At 38.7% G+C, this 22,328-nt stretch overlaps 1 protein-coding gene across 50 annotated transcripts in view; it reads right to left on the bottom strand.

Annotated features, from left to right (window-relative positions):
* The window catches only part of BAZ2B (bromodomain adjacent to zinc finger domain 2B), a 456,715-nt gene that overhangs the window by 96,329 nt on the left and 338,058 nt on the right, over positions 1–22,328 (bottom strand). For 27 of the 50 annotated variants that reach the window (XM_070070785.1, XM_070070790.1, XM_051849455.2 and 24 more), the window contains 5 exons: positions 12,505–13,111; positions 10,663–10,956; positions 9,381–9,441; positions 8,518–8,626; positions 8,156–8,257 (listed from right to left, as the gene is read on the bottom strand). In XM_070070785.1, coding sequence (XP_069926886.1) covers positions 8,156–8,257; positions 8,518–8,626; positions 9,381–9,441; positions 10,663–10,956; positions 12,505–13,111 — 1,173 coding nt within the window. The remainder of the gene's footprint in view (positions 1–8,155; positions 8,258–8,517; positions 8,627–9,380; positions 9,442–10,662; positions 10,957–12,504; positions 13,112–22,328) is intronic. The other 23 variants (XM_070070796.1, XM_070070793.1, XM_070070795.1 and 20 more) reach the window with 3 other exon arrangements.

Raw genomic sequence — 22,328 nt, 5'->3', positions numbered from 1 at the left:
TCCAAGTTAATGTATGAGAGCTCTAGGACTTCTTATAGGCTCAACGTTATATCAGTGAATGGATGAACATTCTACTCATATTTTTGGATCCCAGTTCCTGTTCTGGCAGTAAAGTATCTGTGGTATACATTTTAAATCTGGACTAAGGTATTTGTTCGAATAATTTTAGGCCTGAGAGTCACTCAGTGAATTGGTCACTTATCAAATTAATTTCTGGATATATCATTTTCTGTACATTTAACCACAGCTTAAATAAATAAAGTTCCAGAAGTTGGTAGTAAGAGGTTGATATACTACAAAAATTATGGCATTAGAGATTCTTAGTTCACCTTAGTAACACATCTTATTAACATCATACATTGAATAGTATCTGACAGATATGAAAGAGAAGAACAGTTAGCTATAGGAGGAAAGGGTTATCATCTTTTAAAGACAGTTAAGATGTGAGTTGACACAATTGTTTCCATAATGCTGACTCTGCTTTCCCGTAACTCATGGTAGGTTACCCTATAAGAGTCATGACTTTCAGTAGCTTCTACTTAGCTACACACTTGAATTCATACAACTGGACTCCCATAAGCCTTGCCAGGCCACAAAAATCCTACCTGGAAGATTAGTGACACAGATTTTCAGACTTTCAGATTTCTGGTACTGATCTTTCATGTTCTTAGTGTCCCTATGTGCCCATAGCCATGTTGCATTAAGTATGACAGTTAACAGCAGAGTTGAATTAGAACCCTGGTTGTTGGCTCCCCATCTTTTTGTTCTTTACTTAATTTGAAATAATTACTAGCATAACAGCTGTGCCAGGAACTGCATGTTGCCTGCCCTACGTCTGCTCCCTTATTAACAGAATCCTAATTTTAGCCGGACACGCTTATACCTAGTGATTATCTTCCCCAGAGAATAAACTTCTCTACATCAGTGATCATAATTTATAAAACTTTGTACTCTTCAGTTTCTCTATGAACGCTAGTTTTGCCTCAAAGTCAGGATTTCAACATTTCTGTAGAAAAAGGTGTGTTTATAATTTAGTTTATGAAAAAAAGTACATTTAGGGGAATTTTATTTGGAGAAGAAAATGCCTGGCACATTAGGTGTTTGTCACAAATATTTTTTGACTTACAAAAGTAAGAAAAAAGGCTTTCTTCAGTGATAAACTACAGATATTTTACTTTTCTTACGGTCTAGTGCCATCAAAATTAAGAAAATTTTAAAAAATACATCTCAGAGAGAAAAAGCAACATTCTCTGAGTCATTTTTAACTAGTCTCTTTTTTGCATTATTCCTTTTTTTTTTTTTTTTGCATTTCTTTGGCTTGAATGCAGTAGAAATTCAGTTCTCTAAATCCTCCTGAACTTCCTGGTGGAAAAAATAAGCCCAATGATATATTAAATATTAATATTAAAGTAAATAACATTTAATTTATTTAAATATTATATTTATATATAATACAAATTATTATAAATTATATTATAAATTATTATTTAAATAATAATATATTAAATAACAGATTATAGTAAGTTTTGCTCTTGTTTGTTTTCTGTATCTCATAAATATTTTCTTAGTAGATCATCATATAATCCAAAGTGATCTTTGCTTTTAGCAATTGATTCTCAAGCCTTCATATGGTCCTAAGAAATGTGAATACCTTTTATCTTAATATCATAGTTAAGTGAATAAAAATAAACATATTTCATGTTTTACAAAATCTGTCTAGCTCAATCTCACTTTCTACCATCCTGATAAATAAAAGCAATTCAAAATAAAAACAATGGTAAACATTAGGTGCAATAAGCTGTTTATAATGTGATGGAGCAAAGTCTGTCAAAAAAAAACTATCACACACTTTTTCAAAATAATCTCAAATGGACTAAAACAGTTAATAAATCCACCAGAAGGCAGCTAGCCAGTAAAACATGGACTTACAGAATACTATAGTTCATTATGTTCCTCCAAGTCTATCACCCCTAAAATCAAGGTTGTTATGGAAGCTGTTAAGAAGTATCTAATATCTGTAAGTACTGCCAAGCAGCTGATTCTGCAACTCTTTCATTCTCAAATTTCAGCACATTTGTAGACCAAAGTAAAAAAATCTGATAATTAACAGATAAGGGCTCTTTTTTTCCTATTTCTTTTATAACTTTATTTACTTAAATTAAGGAATTCTCTTTTTGAAAAAAGATAATTATTAAACTGCTGTCCTTAATGCTGAATTTACTTAAATTTCAAAGAATATGAGCTCTCATACATCTCATCATCTCATCTTATTGTATAAAGTCAATATTTTCAACAAATGTTTGCTACTAATAAATATATAAGTAGAGTTTAGGCCCAGAAATATACTGCATCAAAAATGCTTAACATATACGAAAAATGATTCTCTATTGCAGATATTATCTTCTAGTATAAATGATTATCTCTTAAATTCCACCTGTAAAATAAAGGCTTTGGAATGCTGCTAATGTAATATGTCACATACTTTAAGTCAAATTTGAACTTATTGGTTATTTTTTGGCATGCTTTAAGAGATAAATACCATAATATTTCCAAAGAAAATCTTTTATTGGGAGAGCGTTAAGAATCTTAATGAATCTGTGAATATAACATTTCATTTTCTATCAAAATTCTCATGAAGCTTGGAAAATTGTAACTTTTAAAATCATTATGTACAACCTATTTGCCTTTGGAAAAGTATGGACTTTTAACCTTATTGGATTATAAAGGCTATAAGTGTTTTCAAAAGCCAGGAAATTGGTTTTCACATTATTTATATAACACAAATTTTAGAAAATACAAAACATGCAAGAATGTAAAAAAACAAAAGAAAACAAAAACAATCACTGTACCACCATTCATTACAATCATTATTAAAGTTTTGGCATATTTCTTTCTAGTGTTTTAAAATTCACAGTTTTATTTTTTAATATTTTCAACCATCAATTTGTAAAAAGGCAGAAATATTATAAGCACATATGATCATCAGCATAATGAAAAAATGTCTTTATTTCAAACTACATTTTATGTCTTCTATAAATTAGGCTGATCAAAATTATTTCACACCAACATACCTCAAACAAATCAAGGCAATATATGACAAACCCACAACCAGCTTCATATTGAATGGAAAAAAGTTGAAAGCATTCCCCCTAAAATCTGGAACCAGAGAAGGATGCCCACTCTCATCATTATTATTCAGTATAATTCTGGAAGTTTTAGCCAGAGCCATGAGGCAAGAAAAGCAAATCAAAGGGATACAAATTGGAAAGGAGGAAGTCAAATTATCCCTGTTTGCAGATGACATGATCTATATATAGGGGAAGCAAAAGACTCCACTAAAAGAATATTGGAACTCATAAGAGTGTTTGATAAAGTTGCAGAATATAAAATCAACACACAAAGATCAATAGCTTTTGCATACACAATCAATGCCACAGCTGAGAAATAACTTGTAAGATTACTCCCATTCACAACAATTACAAAAACATTTAAATACCCTGGGATAAAATTAACCAAGGATGTGAAAGATCTCTACAATGAAAATTATAAAACATTAGGGAAAGAAATAGAAGAAGACAAACTCAAAAAAGGAAAAATCTTCTATGTTCTTGAATTAGAAGAATTAATGTCATCAAAATGTCCATACTACTCAAAGCAATTTACAAGTTCAATGCAACTTCAATCAAAATACCAAGGACATTCTTCTCAGATAAAAAAAAAATGATACTAAAATTCATATGGGGGGCCGGCATTATGGTGTAGCAGGTAAAGCTGCCGCTTGCAGTGCCAGCATCCCATATGGGTGCTGGTTCGAGTCTTGGCTGCTCCACTTCTGATCCAGCTCTCTGCTATAGCCTGGAAAAGCAGTAGAAGATGGCCCAAGTCCCTGGGCTCCTGCACCTGCATGGGAGACCCAGAGGAAGCTCCTGGCTCCTGGCTTCGGATCAGCACAGCTCTGGCCATTGTGGCCAGTTGGGGAGTGAACCAGTGGATGGAAGACCTCTGTCTCTCTCTCTGCCTCTCCTTCTCTGTGTGACTCTGACTTTCAAATAAATAAATAAATCTTTAAAAAAATTCATATGGAAACCAGAGATACTCCAAATAGCCAAAGCAACCTTAAATAATAAAAACAAATCTAGAGGCATCAAAATACCAGATTTTAAGAGATACTTCAGAGCTATTATAATCAAAACAGCATGGTACTGGCATAAAAATAGAGATGTAGACAAGTGGAACAGAATAGAAACCCCAGAAATTAATCCACACATCTGTAACCAACTAATCTTTGACAAACAATATCATTCCCTAGAGAAAAGATATTCTCTTAACAAATAATATTGGGAAAATTGGATCTTGCATACAGAAGTATAAAAAAAAGACCCCTACCTCATGCCCTATACAAAAATTAACTCACAGTTGATCAAGGATCTAAACATAAGACCTGAAATCATCATTGGAATATGCAAAGACTACTTGGGTAAGACCCCAGAATCACAAGCAATAAAAGTAAAAATAGACCAATGGGTTTGCATCAAGTTAAGAAGCTTCTGTACTTCAGAGAAAACACTTGACAAAGTTAAGAGGCAACTGAAAGAATGGGAGAAAATATTTGCAAACTATGCAACTAATAAAGGATTTATATACAGAATGTATAAGGAGCTCATGAAACTCCAACAAAACAAACAATCTAGTTAAGAAGTGGGCAAAGGGCAAGAACAGACATTTTTCAAAGGATGAGATACAAATGACCAACAGACACATGAAAAAATGCTCAGGATCACTAGCCATCAGGGAAATGCAAACAAAAACCAGAATGAAGTTGCACCTCATCCCAATTAGAATGGCTATCATCCAAAAATAAAAAAATAACACATGCTGACAAGGATGTAGAGCAAAATGTATCCTAATACACTGTTGGTGGGAATGTAAACTAGTATAACCATTATGGAAGACAGTATGTAAATTCCTTAGAGATCTGAAAACAGGTCTAACATATGACCCAGCCATCCCATTCCTGGGAATATAGTCAAAGGAAATGAAATCAGTATTTGAAAGAGTTACCTGTACTCCCATGTTTACAGAAGCTCAATTCACAACAGTTAAGATATGGAATCAACCCAGATGTCTATCAACTGATGACTGGATACAGAAAATGTGGTATAAATACACAATGCAATACTTAATTCAGCCATAAAAAAGAATGAAAATCCTGTCTTTTGCAACAAAACAGATGTGACTGGAGATAATTACACTTAATGAAATTAGCCAGACTCAAAAAGACAAGTATCACATTTTCTCTCATTTCTGATAGTTAATATATAGAGTACAAAAAAAAATGTAATGTATATGAGCAAAACTGACATCTTGGGATTTGCTCATTGTTTATAGCCCTTGTCTATATTCCTGCTGGACAGTGGTTTTTCTATTTTTTACTTGCTGAACTCCTCAGTGCAGCATTAAGCCTGTGACTATCAAGTAAACAAAAAATATGCTATCGCAAAAATTTAAAAATAAAGAAAAGGAGGAGGAGGGAGGAAGTTACAGAGTGAGAGAAGTACCATTATATACTTTATACTGTATATATGAACTATGTGAAATCTGTTCTCTTTATACTGAAAAACAATTACAAAATAATAAATGTAAAAATTATTTCATGCTTCAGTTCCTGCAGAAAATGTCATTATTTATTTTCATAAAATAATCTTTTATAATTACATGTTTCCAATTAACCATATGCTTATACATATGAATCACATAATAAATAAAATGTATATGGTTCTATAATTTTATGCAACTCTAATTAATTAGCAAATACTTTTTGGGGATTACTTACCTTTAACTGTTCTCTAAAAGTATCCAGAGTAAATCCATTAAATTAAATAAAACTAATTGTTTTAACTGAGAGAAGTGCTCTCAGAATTGTTTATAATTCCCCTAGCACTCTGATGAAATGTTGGCAGCTTAACATATTCTGACTTTAGTAATTTACCATATTTCCTTGATTGGAATTGATCTCAACAAGACAATATGCATTTGGAAAACACTGATTATGTTTAATAAAAAGTGAATGGATGTCAAAGAACATACTGCTTTGTGTAATGAGGCTTTATAGATTAAGTCTAATTATCAGTGATACAAAACCAAAAATCCTTTATGTATTGAATAGCAATTAACTTTCCTCTCAGAATAAAAGTCTACTGAACCTAAAACATAAAGCAATGTTTGACATTTGGAACCATTAACCAAAAGATTAACAAACAGAAAGAATTTTAAAGGAAAAACATTGCTTTTTAATATGTTTTGTGACAAAAAAAAAGACTGATCCTTTATGTATGGAATGCGAAAAATAGTACTGGTTCACTAAAATTCTAATAACTCCTGACATTTTAGGCATAACTCAATTTAAGTAAAAGGTAAAAAGAAAAATATAAAAATTTTAGAATATATTTCCTTAAATTAGTTAAACCTCAGACAAATATATTTTGTCATTTTAGAACTGCTCACATGGAAACAAATAGATCTGAACATAACTCATTCCTTTAAAGTTGGGGCTGCCAAAGGAAAATGGGTTATGTATGTATGTGAAAGAACACTTTTTAAGAAATCTTTAGTTCTAGTTATTTTTCTGCTTTGTTGAGGTTGTGTGACTTTGGGAAATTCCCTTAATCTTCTAAACTCTCAAACCTCTCACACAATGAAAAATGATTTTCATTTTTATAACTATAGCATTAGAGGGTAATATAGATTGAAAGAAGTCTGCCTATTTGAAAAGAAAATATTAATTGGCAGAAGAAATTCATTTCTGTGTATTATGAAAGGCTAAAAGAGAGAAATGCCAGTCAAGAAGGAAACCATCAACTTCAGGTGGCTGTGCCTTTTAACCTTCTCAAAACATTTTTATGCATATGATCTCATTTTTAACACTACCATAAATCTTTGAGGCAGAAGTGTTATTATGCTCCCATTTGGCAGAAAAAGAATTCGAATAGAAAAGAGGCATTATTTTATCATGTTAGGAATCACAAAACGATTTCATGGGTTAATAAGAATCTGGATCTCATCACTCCTTAGCCAGAACCTCTTTCAATGGAGTTGATAAAGCTAAACAAAAGGGATCATAATTATATAGAGCTGAATGATTTGAAGAGCAAAGGAGAAATCATAAAGAAACACTGGAAATGAGGTATCCTTGAAGGATTCCTCTTGCTGACTGATGAGGAGGTGATCCTAACCCACAAGATGAAAGACTGCTGTGGCGACTGAGGTTCAGGTATGTGCATGATTGGTTTAAAATTTTAATTTCTGCAAAAAAGAGACATTTCACTCACCTAATTTTAAGGAATAACAACAGAAAAATGGCTAAGCTACTAAAAATGCATTATGTAGTGTATCAGAATCAAATGCACAAGATCCTCCCCCAGTCCTAGGGGTACATTTATCTTCTTTTGAACTTGTTAATAATAGCTACAGTTTACCTATTCAAATTAGCTTTCTAAATTTTTTTTTCTTATTTGTTTATTTTAAAAGTCACAGATATGAGGTGAGGGAATACAGAGAGAGAGGGAATCTTTCATTAGCTGGTTCACTCCTCCCCATTGTCAGCAACAGACCAGGCCAAAGCCAGGAGCTTGGAACTCATTCTGGTCTCCCATTTGGGAGACAGGCACCCAAGTACTTGAGCTATCACCTGCTGCTTTCCTAGGTGCACATTAGCAGGAAGCTGGATCAGAAGCAGAGCTGGGATCTGAACCATTCAGTCCAATATGGGAGGCACAGTCCCAAGTGGCATCTTAACCAATGTGCCAAATGCTGCCCCCAAATTAGCTTTTTAAAAAACTGTTTAATTTTCAGGGAACTGATACTTTTTATTTTTCCAATTTAAATTCATATCCTTTTATATAGTCATGTACTATAAAACTGATTGAACTAATAAACAGGAAACCATTTACTGAAATAGGAAAAAAGATAGTATGTCAAAGCTCCTTGTTACTGAAACAGTTACCTGAGGATTTAGTGAGTGTTACCACAAAGTTTTAGTATAGCTACACCAATGAACTAACAAAATGCAATGCTCCAGAGTGTAGTGAAATTTACTTCATTTAGGTTATGGTACTACTTTTTGGTTCAAAGACTGTACTTTTGAAAAAGTGGATACCTGCGGTCCATCTCTGGCTTCATAGAAGTCACCCACTCTTATTTTTGCACTGAAGCTGAAATTGTCCCTTGAGATATCCATTATTCCATTTCTGCTGAGATACTGAAAAAATCACATATTTTTCCACTTCAGGTTTTAATAATGACAACCCAGCTTTGAAGTACAGCTAGCTTCAGGACACTAACGTTTTGCGTAAACGGGCTATGGATTTATAGCAGATTCATTTAGGTTAAGTACATTAGTCCCACACAAGAGAATATTTTGTATCAAGGAATTTTATCTGAGAAAGGTGTGCAATTTTTTTTTTATACAAGCATGCTTAATAGGCATCAAATGTATGCTACTTGGTGAAAAGTATGTACCTTTATTACTTCAGGGTACTGCCTAAGTTTCTTCCCACATGGAGCATAATATGCTACTTCTCCTTGAAGGCGCCCTCCAAAGTTTCTTATTCTTGTCTCTCTCTGCCAGCTACACATAACAGAAATGAGGGTTACAACATACTTAATTTTCAAAAAGCCTTTCAAACTTACAAAGTTAAAGTATGCATGCTCTTTAGCAAACAGAAAAAAAGAAAAAAAAAGAAATCTCTAATCACAACACAAATTCATTTACATTAAAAAGATTTTTTTTTAGTTTAGATACTTCAAATAAAACATTAATCAAAGGTTCAATTCACAAATATTAAACTCCATTACATTTTTTAGAAACCATAACTGAAGTGACTTTCGGTACTGAGGTATTTCAGTAACAAGTGTAAATGAGTATTATCCTATCTGAAATGCTCTAGGTGAGAAGCATGAAGTAAACGTAGCTCTCTGCTGCTCGGGGCAGAAATATCTCAGTTCCAATTAAACCATTTTAGGCAAACTGTGATCAAGTCCCTCATTTCTGACCACAGTGCCTTTTACAACCCTTGAGTTCCATCTTCACAGACACTCCTGAAAGTCTTAATTGTATCCTGCTTTTTGCCAGGCAGCTTGCTCCTGGTTCTTTTTCAGGCATATTCCCCATGTGGCTGCATGATCCCATCTAGGCTCTGCCATCTGTCCATGCAGCAATTAGGCTTAATTTCTGTGTTCTGATCAACTTCTTTGCCCTGGCTCTTCTGCTCTAATAAATTCTATGTGCACTTATTTCATTGTCAGTATAGAAAAGAAATATAGTATACATCAAACATGCATAATACAGGGGAAAGGCAAAAAGGAGATTGTATTCTGCATACCCATATTCCAAGGGAATACGCAGTTCACGTTCATCTGTTACTCTTCTTCTTTTGGAATTGCCTTTAAGAGAATTCAACCAGTTGATATAAAAGATTAGTTTATACAGATAACAATTTCTTGATAATTTAGAAACTCTTCTTTAAAAAGTACACACTTGGTGATTTGGATGATTAGTGTATTTCTACAATTTATACATTATTTTAGGTGGTTTTTCAATAAAACATACTGTATAAGGCACAGGGTTGTTTTCCTTTCTTCTTTTGTTCTGAATGTTAGAATAACTTGTCTTTCTCTCTAAACAAACAAACAAAAAACCCTCCAAAGTATCAATATTTATCTGTGTTCTGATTTTGTTATTAAAGAAATGGCTTAAGGAGTCAGAGAGAAATAGCAGATAGAGGTTTCAACAAGCCTATTTACAGTCATTTTCTTTGAAAGTGTGTCCAGAGGCTGGAAAATCTCATCAGCTGGCGCATACATTTTCAGACAATTTAATTTCTATGGCTATATACGTCCTAGGTCTTTTAATTAATCTAAAGCACAAAGGAATAGGATTATGATTATATGCAAAGATTTTCAAAGACAAATATCAAATTTCATGTACAAATCAATTCATCTTAGCTTAGTAGGACATCATCCTGGTTTGTGATAACTAAAAGCAAAATTAGAAACTGCCAAGAAGAAAGAGAAACATGTAAAACAAGAAAATATTTTCTCATATCCATGTATATTTTCTAAGATATTGAATGAGGAGAATAGCTTTAGAATATAAATGTAGACATTTTTAATAATGACCTCTGTAAGTTTATAAAAAGTCAAACAGAAAAAAGGTGCGGCATGCTAATGGAATAAGAATGCTACTCACTGAAAGAATTGACACTGGCTATGTGTTGGGCAGAAATACAACTGTAGCTTAAGTAACCAAGTGAGCTTTTTCATAATGCACAGAAAGTCCAATTGTCAATCGAATTCTATATTCTAGAAGCACAAACTGAACACAAAAGCAGGAAAAAATTCAAAATCAAGAGCTGTCATCAACCAGATTCTTAAACTGGAAGCACAGAAAAGAAAAAAACAAAAAACAAAAAGCAAAAATCCAAAAACCAACAACCAGAAATGGGTCATACCCTTTGAAAACACATGCTGACCTTTCTTTGCCAACCTAAAATCTAGCTGTAACAACTTGATTCCAATGAGATCATCTCCAGAACACTGTATAAATAAAAACTCTTGCCATGGTTTGACTTCCACTTTACAATAATAAAAATAAAGTGCAGGTACCAGAGTGTGGACTTGAAGTAAGTGTGGAAGAAGATGTGCCAAGAAAAGCAGGTGACTGGGATTCAGAACATAAGGCAGCAGGAGCAGAGCCTGGGGCTTTTGCTATGTGGAGGTTACGAGGTGTTGAGTGAGCTGTGAGACTGATGGAAGGGCTTTTAACAGAGGAAGTTGTTTTATTCAGTTTCATTGAAGTTTTCTCTCCTTCTGTATCGCTATCTGATTCATCTTGGTCTTTATCATCATCATCCTCTTCTTCTGATCCTTCTGTCTCTGATTCTGAATTACTATCTGATTCTGGGAAGTAAAAGAAGCACTTGTATATTATAACTAGATAATAACCAATACTTCGCAGTTTGTATCTCAATGGAGTAGCTCAGGAACCAGTGTCTGCAACTGAGAATTCAAGCAACTTTCCCAAAGAATAAATGTAAAAATTACTGTCTGATAAACTGTTTGAGTACAGTGTATGCAGGGGATAAATCCTCACAATTCTTTTAAAAGTATCAGTTTTACTCCACATTTTAATAATAAAAGAATTCTCACATGACACTTGTCATGAATGAGTTCTGCTTAATGGCTTCAAAAACACTTTGAACTTTGTGTTAGAAACTAAGGCAAAAGAGAGAACATAACTGACTAGCCAAATTAACAGAGTTCAATGCCTCCAGATGTGAACTAAGTCCAGAGTGAGAAAAAGCAGTCTGGATCTACCATTATCCTATCATTTGGACTTCAGGATAAAACTTTCTAAGGGATATTCTTGGTTTATTCAGCGGCAGCTTTTCTATTTAGGTACAAGACTTCATCAGGTTTCTCAGAAAACCAGCCTTATAGGAATAACTATGGTATGGCAATATAGTGACTGAAAAATTGAAGTTTCTTCTAGCTATGCAGTCCTAGGTGTAATGCACTCGTTGTTCCAAATACATAAATCCTCTAACTGGATTACACTTGATAAACTGGACTCACACTTGGACTGCACCCTAAAAAGTTCCCAGAACAACAACTCTTGTGGAGTTTTGATCAATTTAGTACTATCTGCTTACATTAATCTAATAAAAACTAGTTTTTGAAAGTTACATTTATCTGTCAATCACACATATTTATTACCTGCCTCCCCTGAAGCCCCAGGAAAAATATTATCCAGAAGAATTCTTTTTACCCTGAGAAAGCAGTTTTTTTTTTAACTTACAGACATTTTAAATTATATATTGACTAAATTTTCCTTTTCATATTCTAAAAAATTTACAGTTGAATTTGTGGCTGACTGGTAGCAAATGCACAAACTTTTAGTATGTGTACTTCATCTCTGCATTTGACATTTAAGTGACCTTGTATTTTATGTTTCCAAACCCCTCTCTTAAAAAAAAGAAACTACAAAGTGAATAAAAATTAAGTCAGAGAATACCCAAAACTCCAAAGATATTTCATAAATCTTGTGTTACCAATGGACGTTCTTAAGAATTTAGGCTTTTGGTACTTTGTGAAAGTCTGTAACAGTAATTTTACTTCTGTTCAATATATACAGTTACACATTTTAATAAGCAAAGATGTAAAAAATGGAACCAATAAGTGGTTCTGATTGCACATTAAGCAAGTTGATGAAATTTTCTTAATTAATGAATTTATATTCACTTCACAGTTATTATTTATTTAATAGACGAATAAACTGAGAATTTAACTTGGAATTTCCAATATCAATTATTCATTAAAGAAATGCACATAGCTGTGTGAAACATAGCAAATGAACATGATTATAGGTATGTGGATTAAGAAGCTCTTAAATGTTTCAGTTCACACAGCATTTAGAAAAATGTTTCAAATTTTAAAAGAGAAAATAACCTGATTGGCTGTCATCAGACTCATCATCTTCATCATCTTCCTCATCATCTTCCTCATCATCTTCCTCTTCATCCTCATTGGAATCTTCAGAATCTTTACTACTGGGAATGTCTGAATCTGCTCCTCTAAACTGTTCCACTAATGACTGTGCAGGATGGGTGAGATGCTGTGTTTTCACTGTGTTCACGTTATTGCCAACTGCTTTTTCCTTCCCTTGATTATGCAGTATAGGAGAGGTAGAGGGCATTGCAGGTGGCTGATTGCCAGGGGTTTTTCTCCCGCTTGTACTCAAATTTACAGGTGAGGAAAAAGGGGTGATACTTGCAGCAGCAATGCTTTCATTGATCTTACTCTGCATCTTAGTTTTGGTAGTAAGTGCTAGAGGAGCTTCTTGAATGACACTCTGAATAACTCCATTTGGTTGGTGATTACCTAAAAGTGCGTTTGTTAAGAATGGGTTAGGGTGGGTATTTTCTAATGTTTGTTTTGGATGTGCTGGTGAACTAGAGGTTGCTTTTGGATTTGACAAAGCTGCAATAACCTTCTTCAGGCTTTTGGATGACTCCTGCTTCTTTAACTGTGATGGGAATGTCTGTTTATACTGTTCCTGTTGAAACATAAGAGACAAAACAAAATGTAGCATAAAAACGAAGATAGCTTTTATTTGCTCTCAATATCTGAAAACAGCTGCTTTCATATATATATATATATATATATATCCCATATATATACCCCATATATATATACCCCACATATATATCATATATATACATCATATATATATATCATATATATATATTTAAATCATGATCTATAAGTGCTGTACAAGGACTGACAGTAATGACAAGTTGGTTGCTGAAACTTGGCTAGACTTAATATATTTAACATTTAATTATCTTTTCCTCTATATAGGTGCACGTGTGTGTATATATATACATGAATATATATGTATGTTTATTTATTTATTTCCTGACTATCCCCTACTCTTTACTGTTGCTCCCATTCTAAGAGTATTCCAAATCTGAAGCCCTGAAAATATTGTTTCTTTTTTTCTATGTCAGACATATTACCATGCCTTTGGATTCCTTCACTGAAATAATGCTCAGATTTAAGCAAAGCCATTATTTCTTCCCACCTAACTTCCAACATATGCTATATACCAACGTCAGTTTTATTTTAGATTAAGCCTTATTTGATTATAGTATCCACTTGGAACACTGCTAACTTTATAAAGTACACCCTTCAGAATGACACTCAGATTATTTTACAATTAGGCACTAGAATAACCTTCCAGGAGACTATTTGCCATGGGCTCTGCACGTCATATTTTCAGCACCTCCACATTTTCCTGTAACCACTTTGTCTGCATGAAATATCCTCCTCTTCTACATTTCAAGCAGAGGAAATAATGTTCATTCTTGAAGATTTAACCCAAGAGGCTTTTTATGTTTGTCCTGGCCAGAAGTCCTCTTTGCCCCTGTCCTTTGTCTCTTTTAGCTCCTTATATTCCAAGCCAGATGACATTCAGTACACACACTATATGCCTATGTGCCTTAAGCCTTTTAGGCAGGGGCGGGGAACATTTTGTTTTGCTAATGGCCATTTGGATATTTATAACATCATCTGTGGGCCACACAAAATTGTCAACTTAAAAATTCTCTTCTTATAGATTTCTTCAATTTCGAATCCCACCTGCAGTTGTCTTGGCAGCACCAGACCAAATGATTTCCCAGGCCAGGCTGGGCCAGACATTCTACACTCCCGCTACAAGGAGAATACATTCACATCTTACACTGTTGTTTATTTATCTTTATGATCTTCCCATAATATTGTTTGGAGCCTGCATTTGGAATGTACTCAAAAGACAATTCTAGATTGCTGAATGAATGATTTTGCAAACAAGAAGTACTTCTTTGGAGTCAAGGTTTATGAGAAGAAGCTGGTGGGAATGATGGCTCCACATTCTGTGGGATATACTTTTGACTGCCTTTAGATATTAACATTTGAAAGAATACCCAGTTTAGAAAAATAATAGCTTTCTTGGGAAAAATTAGTTCATAGACTATTAAGTCATAAAATTTACAGCTATAAATATGAGACAAAAATTATTCAGCTATTGGTATCTCCTTGAAACAAAATATCATATAAATTTTGACTAAATTATTATTTTTTAAATATTTATTTATTTACTTCAAAGACAGAGAGAGGGAGGGAGGGGGAGAGAGAGAGAGAGGTATCTTCTATCCACTAGCTCATTTCCCACATGGCAGCAACAGCCAGAGCTGGTCTAAGCCCAATCCAAGAACCTGGAACTCCACCCAGCTCTCCTATGTTGGTGGCAGGTGCCAAGGCACTTGGACCATTGTCAGGTGCTTCAGGGAGCTGGATTGGAAGTGCAACAGCCAGGACTTGAACAGCTGCTCATGTGGGATATCTGTGTCATAGGTGGCAGCTTAATCCACTGTGCCACCATGCTGGCCCCATAAACCAGTATTATTAAAATAATATATAAAAAATGGAACTAGAATGTTCAAAATATTTTTTAAAGATTTATTTATTTATTAGAAAGTCAGAGCTACACAGAGAGAGGAGAAGCAGAGAGAGAGGTCTTCCATCTGATGGTTTACTCCCCAATTGGCCACAAAAACTGGAGCTGTGCCTATCCGAAGCCAGGAGCCAGGAGCTTTCTCTGGGTCTCCTATGCAGGTGCAGAGGCCCAAGGACTTGGGCCATCCTCCACTGCTTTCCTGGGCCATAGCAGAGAGCTGAATCGGAAGTGGAGCAGCCGGATCTTGAACCAGCACCCATATGGGATACCAGTGCTTTAGGCCAGGGTGTTAGTCCGCTGCGCCACAGTGCTGGCCCCTCAAAATATTTTTCAATAACAATAATGGAGTTGAATCTCCTAACCTAAAGTAAAATTCGGCATTAAGGAAGCCGGCTTTGAAATGGAAGTCAGCAGTGTGGCCTGAATCAGACTTGGGCCCCAACGCAGGGATTTCTGAGAGGGCCTTCCCAAGTGTCAGCGCCATACAAAGTGACTTAGGGAATGGTTTAAAGCAGTCATGGTAAGAAGCAATGAGGGATTTTCAAATAAAATCCTTGTATTCCTTTACATCTTCATTGTATTAGTTTAGAAAATTAAGTCAATAAGATGTCTTTATAAACAAAAACTATCATGTAATAATTACACCTAAGGCAATAGCATGACAAGACAAGGTGCCTAATTTGTAGCTATTCAGTGACTAGAACACGGAAAATTGGACTACGTACTTGGGTTTACTTTTTAAAAGTAATTTTACAGCAGAATTCCTAAACAAAATACTTTTAAAAAAGAAATAAATTTCAGCAGAAAAATTTAGTATATTTCCATCTCTTAGTACATAATTATGTTGTATAATCATTGTGTACTCTATTTTTTATTTTCCTGCTAAATGAACAATATCAATAGGACCATGACAACAAAAATTTTCCCTTTAATTTTACATTTTAATGCCTTGCAATTGCTTCTCACTATACTACTGCAGAATCATTTTCCATATATAGCAACTATAGGTTTTCAAGAAGAACCGAAGATGACAGTATTTTATCCCAGCTACTCTTTTACAGTGCACGTTTCATCCTTTTTGATATCAAGGATGATGTGTTAAAAAGATGATGAGGATAAAATTAAGACCAATATAGTAGTAAAATTCTTGCTGCTTTAAGATACCCATTCGGACAGCAGTAGTATTGATAACAGAACAGAGAGGTTCAAAGGTCTGTCCTACCTCCAAGCTCTTACTCCCCAGGGCCCCCACCTGTTTCTGCACACCACAAAATATCCAGATAACTTGATAAAAGAAAACTGACATAACATATACTTTTCCAGCCCTGATTTATACATATATACTAATAGTACTGATTTGAACTACATGTCTATAAAATAAAGGATACAGTGATTAAATAACATTTATGAAAACCGTTCATGAATGAAAGAGGGTACACACAGCAGATAGCAGGAAAGAAACAAATAAGATTATCATAACAAATAAAAGAAAATTTTATGTTAGATTTTCAGAGAAAGATAAATATTGTAAGAGAAGAATTTCTAAAATAACCTCTAACTCAATAGTAGGCATTGATAAAGAGTACACTGCTCAGAGTTGAGTCTAATGTATATGTTCATTCACACAACATATCATCCATTAGCTACCATTATCACTTCAGATAACTTGTACTATAATTTCTGAATGATCTCCAGAGAGAAAGAGCATCACACTTTTAAAAATCTTAATCATGAGCCTTGAACTCAAAATGCTTGTTTAAATTCCTCTGCTTTTAGCTTGTTTTATGATGTTGGCTAGTCATTTAACCCTAAGTCTTAGTTTCTTTACCTCACAAGATTTTGTAAGGATTAAATAAGATCTGATGTGAGGGACATGCTCAAGCTGGCTTACCTCAAACAGTAGAGTTAGAAACATATCAGGGGATTCCAATTCAATCCGATCAAGGTAGCATGTACCAATGCCATCTCACTAGTCCCAGTGATCAATTGCTGTTCACAATTGATCATAATGATAGGACTAAGAACCAAAGGGATCACATAAACAAAAATAGTGTCTGCAAATACTAGCTGATAGAATAAAAAAGGGAGGGAACGATCCAACATGGGAAGTGAGATACACAGCAGACCCATAGAATGGCAGATGTCCTAAACAGCACTCTGGCCTCAGAATCAGCCCTTAAGGCATGCGGATCTGGCTGAAAAGCCCATGAGAGTATTTCAGGCATGGAAAACCAAGACACTCTGGAAAAAAAAAAAAAAACCTAAATGAAAGATCTCTGCCAGTGAGATCGCAGTGGAAAGAATGGGTCATCAAAGAAGGAGGTACCTTTCTCTGAAGGGAGGAGAGAACTTTCACTTTGACCATGGCCTTGTCTAAATATGATCAGAGTCAGTGAACTCAAAAGGCTTCCATAGCCTTGGCAGCTCATGACAAGAGCCTAGTGTGATTACTGATGCCATAAACAAGAGTGTCAAATTGTTAAGTCAACAACAGGAGTCACTGTGCACTTACTCCTCATGTAGGATCTCTTTCCTTAGTGTGCTGTACATTAAGATTTAATGGTATAACTAGTACTCAAACAGTATTTTTCACTTTATGTTTCTGTGTGGGAGCAAACTGTTGAAATCTTTACTTAATGTATGCTAAACTGATCTTCTGTATATAAAGAGAATCAAAAATGAATCTTGATGTGAATGGAAGGGGAGAGGGAGTGGGAAAGTGTCGCTCCCCCTCTTCGTGGAGGAACGACACAGGACCCTGCGCTGTTCTTTCGTCTGCTCGGCCCTCCCCGGGTTTGCTGCTGGTTCTTCCCGGGTTGGCTACTATCCCTTCCACCTCCGTGGAAGGGCAGTTCCCCCTGGCCACATTCCCCACTTCCGCAGGGGAGCGGCACACCGCCGGCCGGCTCTCTGGGGGCTGCACAGGTGTTCCTTCAACTAGATGTTCCCCTTAGATGTTCCTGGTGCATGCCGTCTCTCTCCTCCTTTATAGTCCTCCTCCGCCAATCCCAACTCAGCTGCCCACACGCCGAGTACGCTGCTCTCCTCCAATCAGGAGCAAGTCCTACAGTTTATTGGCTGAACTGGAGGCAGCTGTGCAGAAGCTGTTTACTTCTCTCTGTGGGGAGCAATCCGGACTAGACTAAGTTGCTCGAATTAGGACTTATTCTATGCATCTGCTCTCCCACAATATGGCGCTGGGAGAGAAGTAAACAGCTTCCGCACAGCTGCCTCCAGTTCAACCAATTAACTGTAGGACTTGCTCCTGATTGGAGAGCAGCGTACTCAGCCGAGTTGGGATTGGCGGAGGAGGACTATAAAGGAGGAGAGAGACGGCATGCACCAGAAACATCTATGGGGAACATCTGAGGGAACCCGTGCAGCCCCCGAGAGAACCGGCCGGTGGTGTGCCGCTCCCCTGCGGAAGTGGGGAATGCGGCCAGGGGGAACTGCCCTTCCACGGAGGTGGAAGGGATAGTAGCCAACCCGGGAAGAACCAGCAGCAAACCCGGGGAGGGCCGAGCAGACGAAAGAACAGCGCAGGGTCCTGTGTCGTTCCTCCACGAAGAGGGGGAGCGACATAATGGTGCCGTGACTCGGATAGGAAACCTAGGACGGATAGGAAACTTAGGAGGGAAGAAACGGGAAGAAGCAGGAAAATACCGGAGAGAGAGACTAGCGAAGAGCCTAGGGGAAAGCCGGACGAGAAAGGTGCCGGAAGAAGCTATTGAAAGCCTAGGCATAAACTCGGATATGGACTGTGGGAAAAAAGTTAGGATTGAAAGCGAAAGTGAAAGCTTTCATAGACTCGGATGCGGACTATGGCGGGGAAGCTAGGAGATTGAAAGCGAAAGTGAAACCTGGAGGAGGCTTGGACTCGGATACGGACTGTGGGGAGTAGCCAGGAGAAATGAGAGGAATATTGTTGGAAGAAAACTTAAAGAAACATACCGGGTAGAGAAAAATGTTAGGGAGGATGAAGCCGCGAGTGCAGGCCGAGGCGGAGATATAAGCCACCTTGGAATTCTTCAAGTCACCCCGGGGAGCAAGAGGCGAAGATCTGGAACCAGAGGCAGAGACGTGGGCCGCCAGGTTGAAATTCGCCAGGTTAGTCCGGGGAACTTGGACTGAATGCCGGTGGTGGCGGAAACATTCGCGGAAGCCGCCGCGTGCAGAGAGAGCACGGGGCGTGAATAGATAGAGAACGCGGGGCTGGCGCGCGAGGCCGTGGTGCGGGCGCGAAGTGCGTGGAGACCGCGGAGCGTGCGCGCAGAGCCGGGAACCCGCCGGCGGGGCGAGGCGCCGGGAAGCCGCGCAGAGCCCTGAAGCTGCCGCGGGGCGAGCCGCCGAGAAGCAGCCTCGGGGCGGAGCCCGCCGGCGGGGCGAGGCGCCGGGAAGCCGTGCGGCCGTGAAGCTGCCGGCAGGGCGAGGCACCGGGAAGCCGCAGGGATAAGAGAAACAGAAGTTTAGAAGTAAGATGAGAGAAATAGGAATGTTGGCAGATAGAAGTAAAATGGGAGAGATAGGAATGCCCGGAGATAGAGAAATAGAGAGAAATAAGGCCTCCCCTCAACATGCCAATTAGAAGGCTTGGATTCGGTCTGCCCGATTAGTGAGGCGATGAGCACCTGGGCGGCTAGCCGCAGGTCACCGAAGACAGGCACGAATTAACATCAGTAAAGCTTCCCCACAATGCAACAATTAGGAGGCTTGGATTCGGTCTGCCTGATTTAAGGCGGTAAGCGCCAGCAAAGCTCGACCAGAGTATGAGCTGCAGGTCACCGAAGATAGGCACAAACCAACACTAATAAGTCTCCCCCACAATACGGCAATGAGAAGGCTTGGATTCGGTTTGCCTGATAGGTTTTGTAAACACCTGCAGGCAGTTCTAGCAGAGCAGAGCATGCGCTGCAGGGCACCGAACACAGGCACGCATCAGCGCCTAAAAACCTCCTCACAATGGCGAAGAGAGGACCCGGATTCGGTTTTCCTGATTGATAGGACTTGTAAGAGCCTGTGGCAACTCTAGCAAGTACAGCAGAGTGTGTGCTGCGGGACACCGAAGACAGGCGCGTATCAACGCCAAAAAATAAAAAGAAAGGGGGATCTGTGGGGAGCAATCCGGACTAGACTAAGTTGCTCGAATTAGGACTTATTCTATGCATCTGCTCTCCCACAATATGGCGCTGGGAGAGAAGTAAACAGCTTCCGCACAGCTGCCTCCAGTTCAACCAATTAACTGTAGGACTTGCTCCTGATTGGAGAGCAGCGTACTCAGCCGAGTTGGGATTGGCGGAGGAGGACTATAAAGGAGGAGAGAGACGGCATGCACCAGAAACATCTATGGGGAACATCTGAGGGAACCCGTGCAGCCCCCGAGAGAACCGGCCGGTGGTGTGCCGCTCCCCTGCGGAAGTGGGGAATGCGGCCAGGGGGAACTGCCCTTCCACGGAGGTGGAAGGGATAGTAGCCAACCCGGGAAGAACCAGCAGCAAACCCGGGGAGGGCCGAGCAGACGAAAGAACAGCGCAGGGTCCTGTGTCGTTCCTCCACGAAGAGGGGGAGCGACACTCTCCCAGTGCCATATTGTGGGAGAGCAGATGCATAGAATAAGTCTTAATTCCAGTAACTCAGTCCAGTCCGGATTGCTCCCCACAGATCCCCCTTTCTTTTTATTTTTGGCGTTGATACGCGCCTGTCTTCGGTGCCCCGCGGCACACACTCTGCTCTACTTGCTAGAGTTGCCACAGGTTCTTTACAAGTCCTATCAATCAGGCAAACCGAATCCGGGTCCTCTCTTCGCCATGTTGTGAGGAGGTTTTTAGGCGCTGATGCGTGCCTGTGTTCGGTGACCTGCGGCTCATACTCTGGTCGAGCCGCCTGCTGGCGCTTACCGCCTTAATCAGGCAGACCGAATCCAAGCTTTCTCATTGCCGTATTGTGGGGGAGACTTATTAGTGTTGGTTCGTGCCTATCTTCGGTGACCTGCAGCTCATACTCTGGTCGAGCTGCTTGCTGGTGCTTACCGCCTTAATCAGGCAGACCGAATCCAAGCTCTCTCATTGCCATGTTGAGGGGAGGCCTTTCTATTTCTCTATTTCTCTATCTCCGGGCATTCCTATTTCTCCCATTTTACTTCTATCTTCCAGCATTCCTATTTCTCTCACTTTGCTTCTAAACTTCTATTTCTCTTATCCCTGCAGCTTCCCGGCGCCTCGCCCTGCCGGCAGCTTCCCGGCTCTGCGCCGCTTCAGCCAGCGCCTCTCTCATCTGCGCGGCTCGGCTTTGCGCGCACACTCCGCGGTCTTGCACTTAACCCTTTCGCGTCTGAACCACGGCCTCTCGCCAGCCCCGCGTTCCCTATGTACTTGAGCCCCGCACGCTCTGTCTGCGCGCGGCAGCCTCCGCGAGTCACACAGCGTAGCTTACGTGTCCGCCACTAGCATTCAATCTAAGTTCCCCGGGCTAACCTGGCGAATTCAACCCAGCTCACGTTTCCGCCCCACGATCTGGCTTCCCGTCCTTTGCTCCCCGGGCTAATCAGACGGATCCCAATCTGGCTTACGTTTCAGCTTCTGGTTTCAACTTTTCGCCCCCTATTCCCGGGCTAACTTGAGAACCCCAAAGTGGCTTTCGTGTCCGCCTTGGCCTGCCCCCCGCGGCTTCAATTTCCCTAACATTTTTCTCTACCCGGTATGTTTCCCTAAGTTTTCTTCCAACAATATTCCTCCCTCATTTCTCCTGGCCTCTCCCCACAGTCCGCGACCGAGTCTGTTTGTTCTAGCTTTCACTTTCGCTTTCGACCTTTAGAGATTTCTCCCAGCTTCCCCCGTAGTCCGTATCTGAATCTATGCCTAGGCTTTCAACAGCTTCCTCCGGCACCCTTTTCGTCCGGCTTTTCCCTAGGCTGTTTGCTAGTCTCTCTCTCCGGTAATTTCCCTAGGCTGTTTGCTAGTCTCTCTCTCCGATATTTTCCCAGTTCTTCCCGTTTCTTCCCTCCTAAGTTTGTTATCCGTCCTAGGTTTCCTATCCGAGTCAGGTTTCCTATCCGTCCTAGGTTTCCTATCCGAGTCACGGCACCATTATGTCGCTCCCCCTCTTCGTGGAGGAACGACACTAAGCCCTGCCTAGGCTTCATATCCGAGTCACGGCACCATTATGTTGCTCCCCCTCTTCGTGGAGGAACGACACAGGACCCTGCGCTGTTCTTTCGTCTGCTCGGCCCTCCCCGGGTTTGCTGCTGGTTCTTCCCGGGTTGGCTACTATCCCTTCCACC

This window comes from Oryctolagus cuniculus, chromosome 3 (assembly GCF_964237555.1).
Source record: "Oryctolagus cuniculus chromosome 3, mOryCun1.1, whole genome shotgun sequence".
NCBI lineage: Eukaryota > Metazoa > Chordata > Mammalia > Lagomorpha > Leporidae > Oryctolagus > Oryctolagus cuniculus.
Note: the sequence above shows the minus strand (reverse complement) of the source record. Positions and strands in the feature narration are given on the sequence as shown.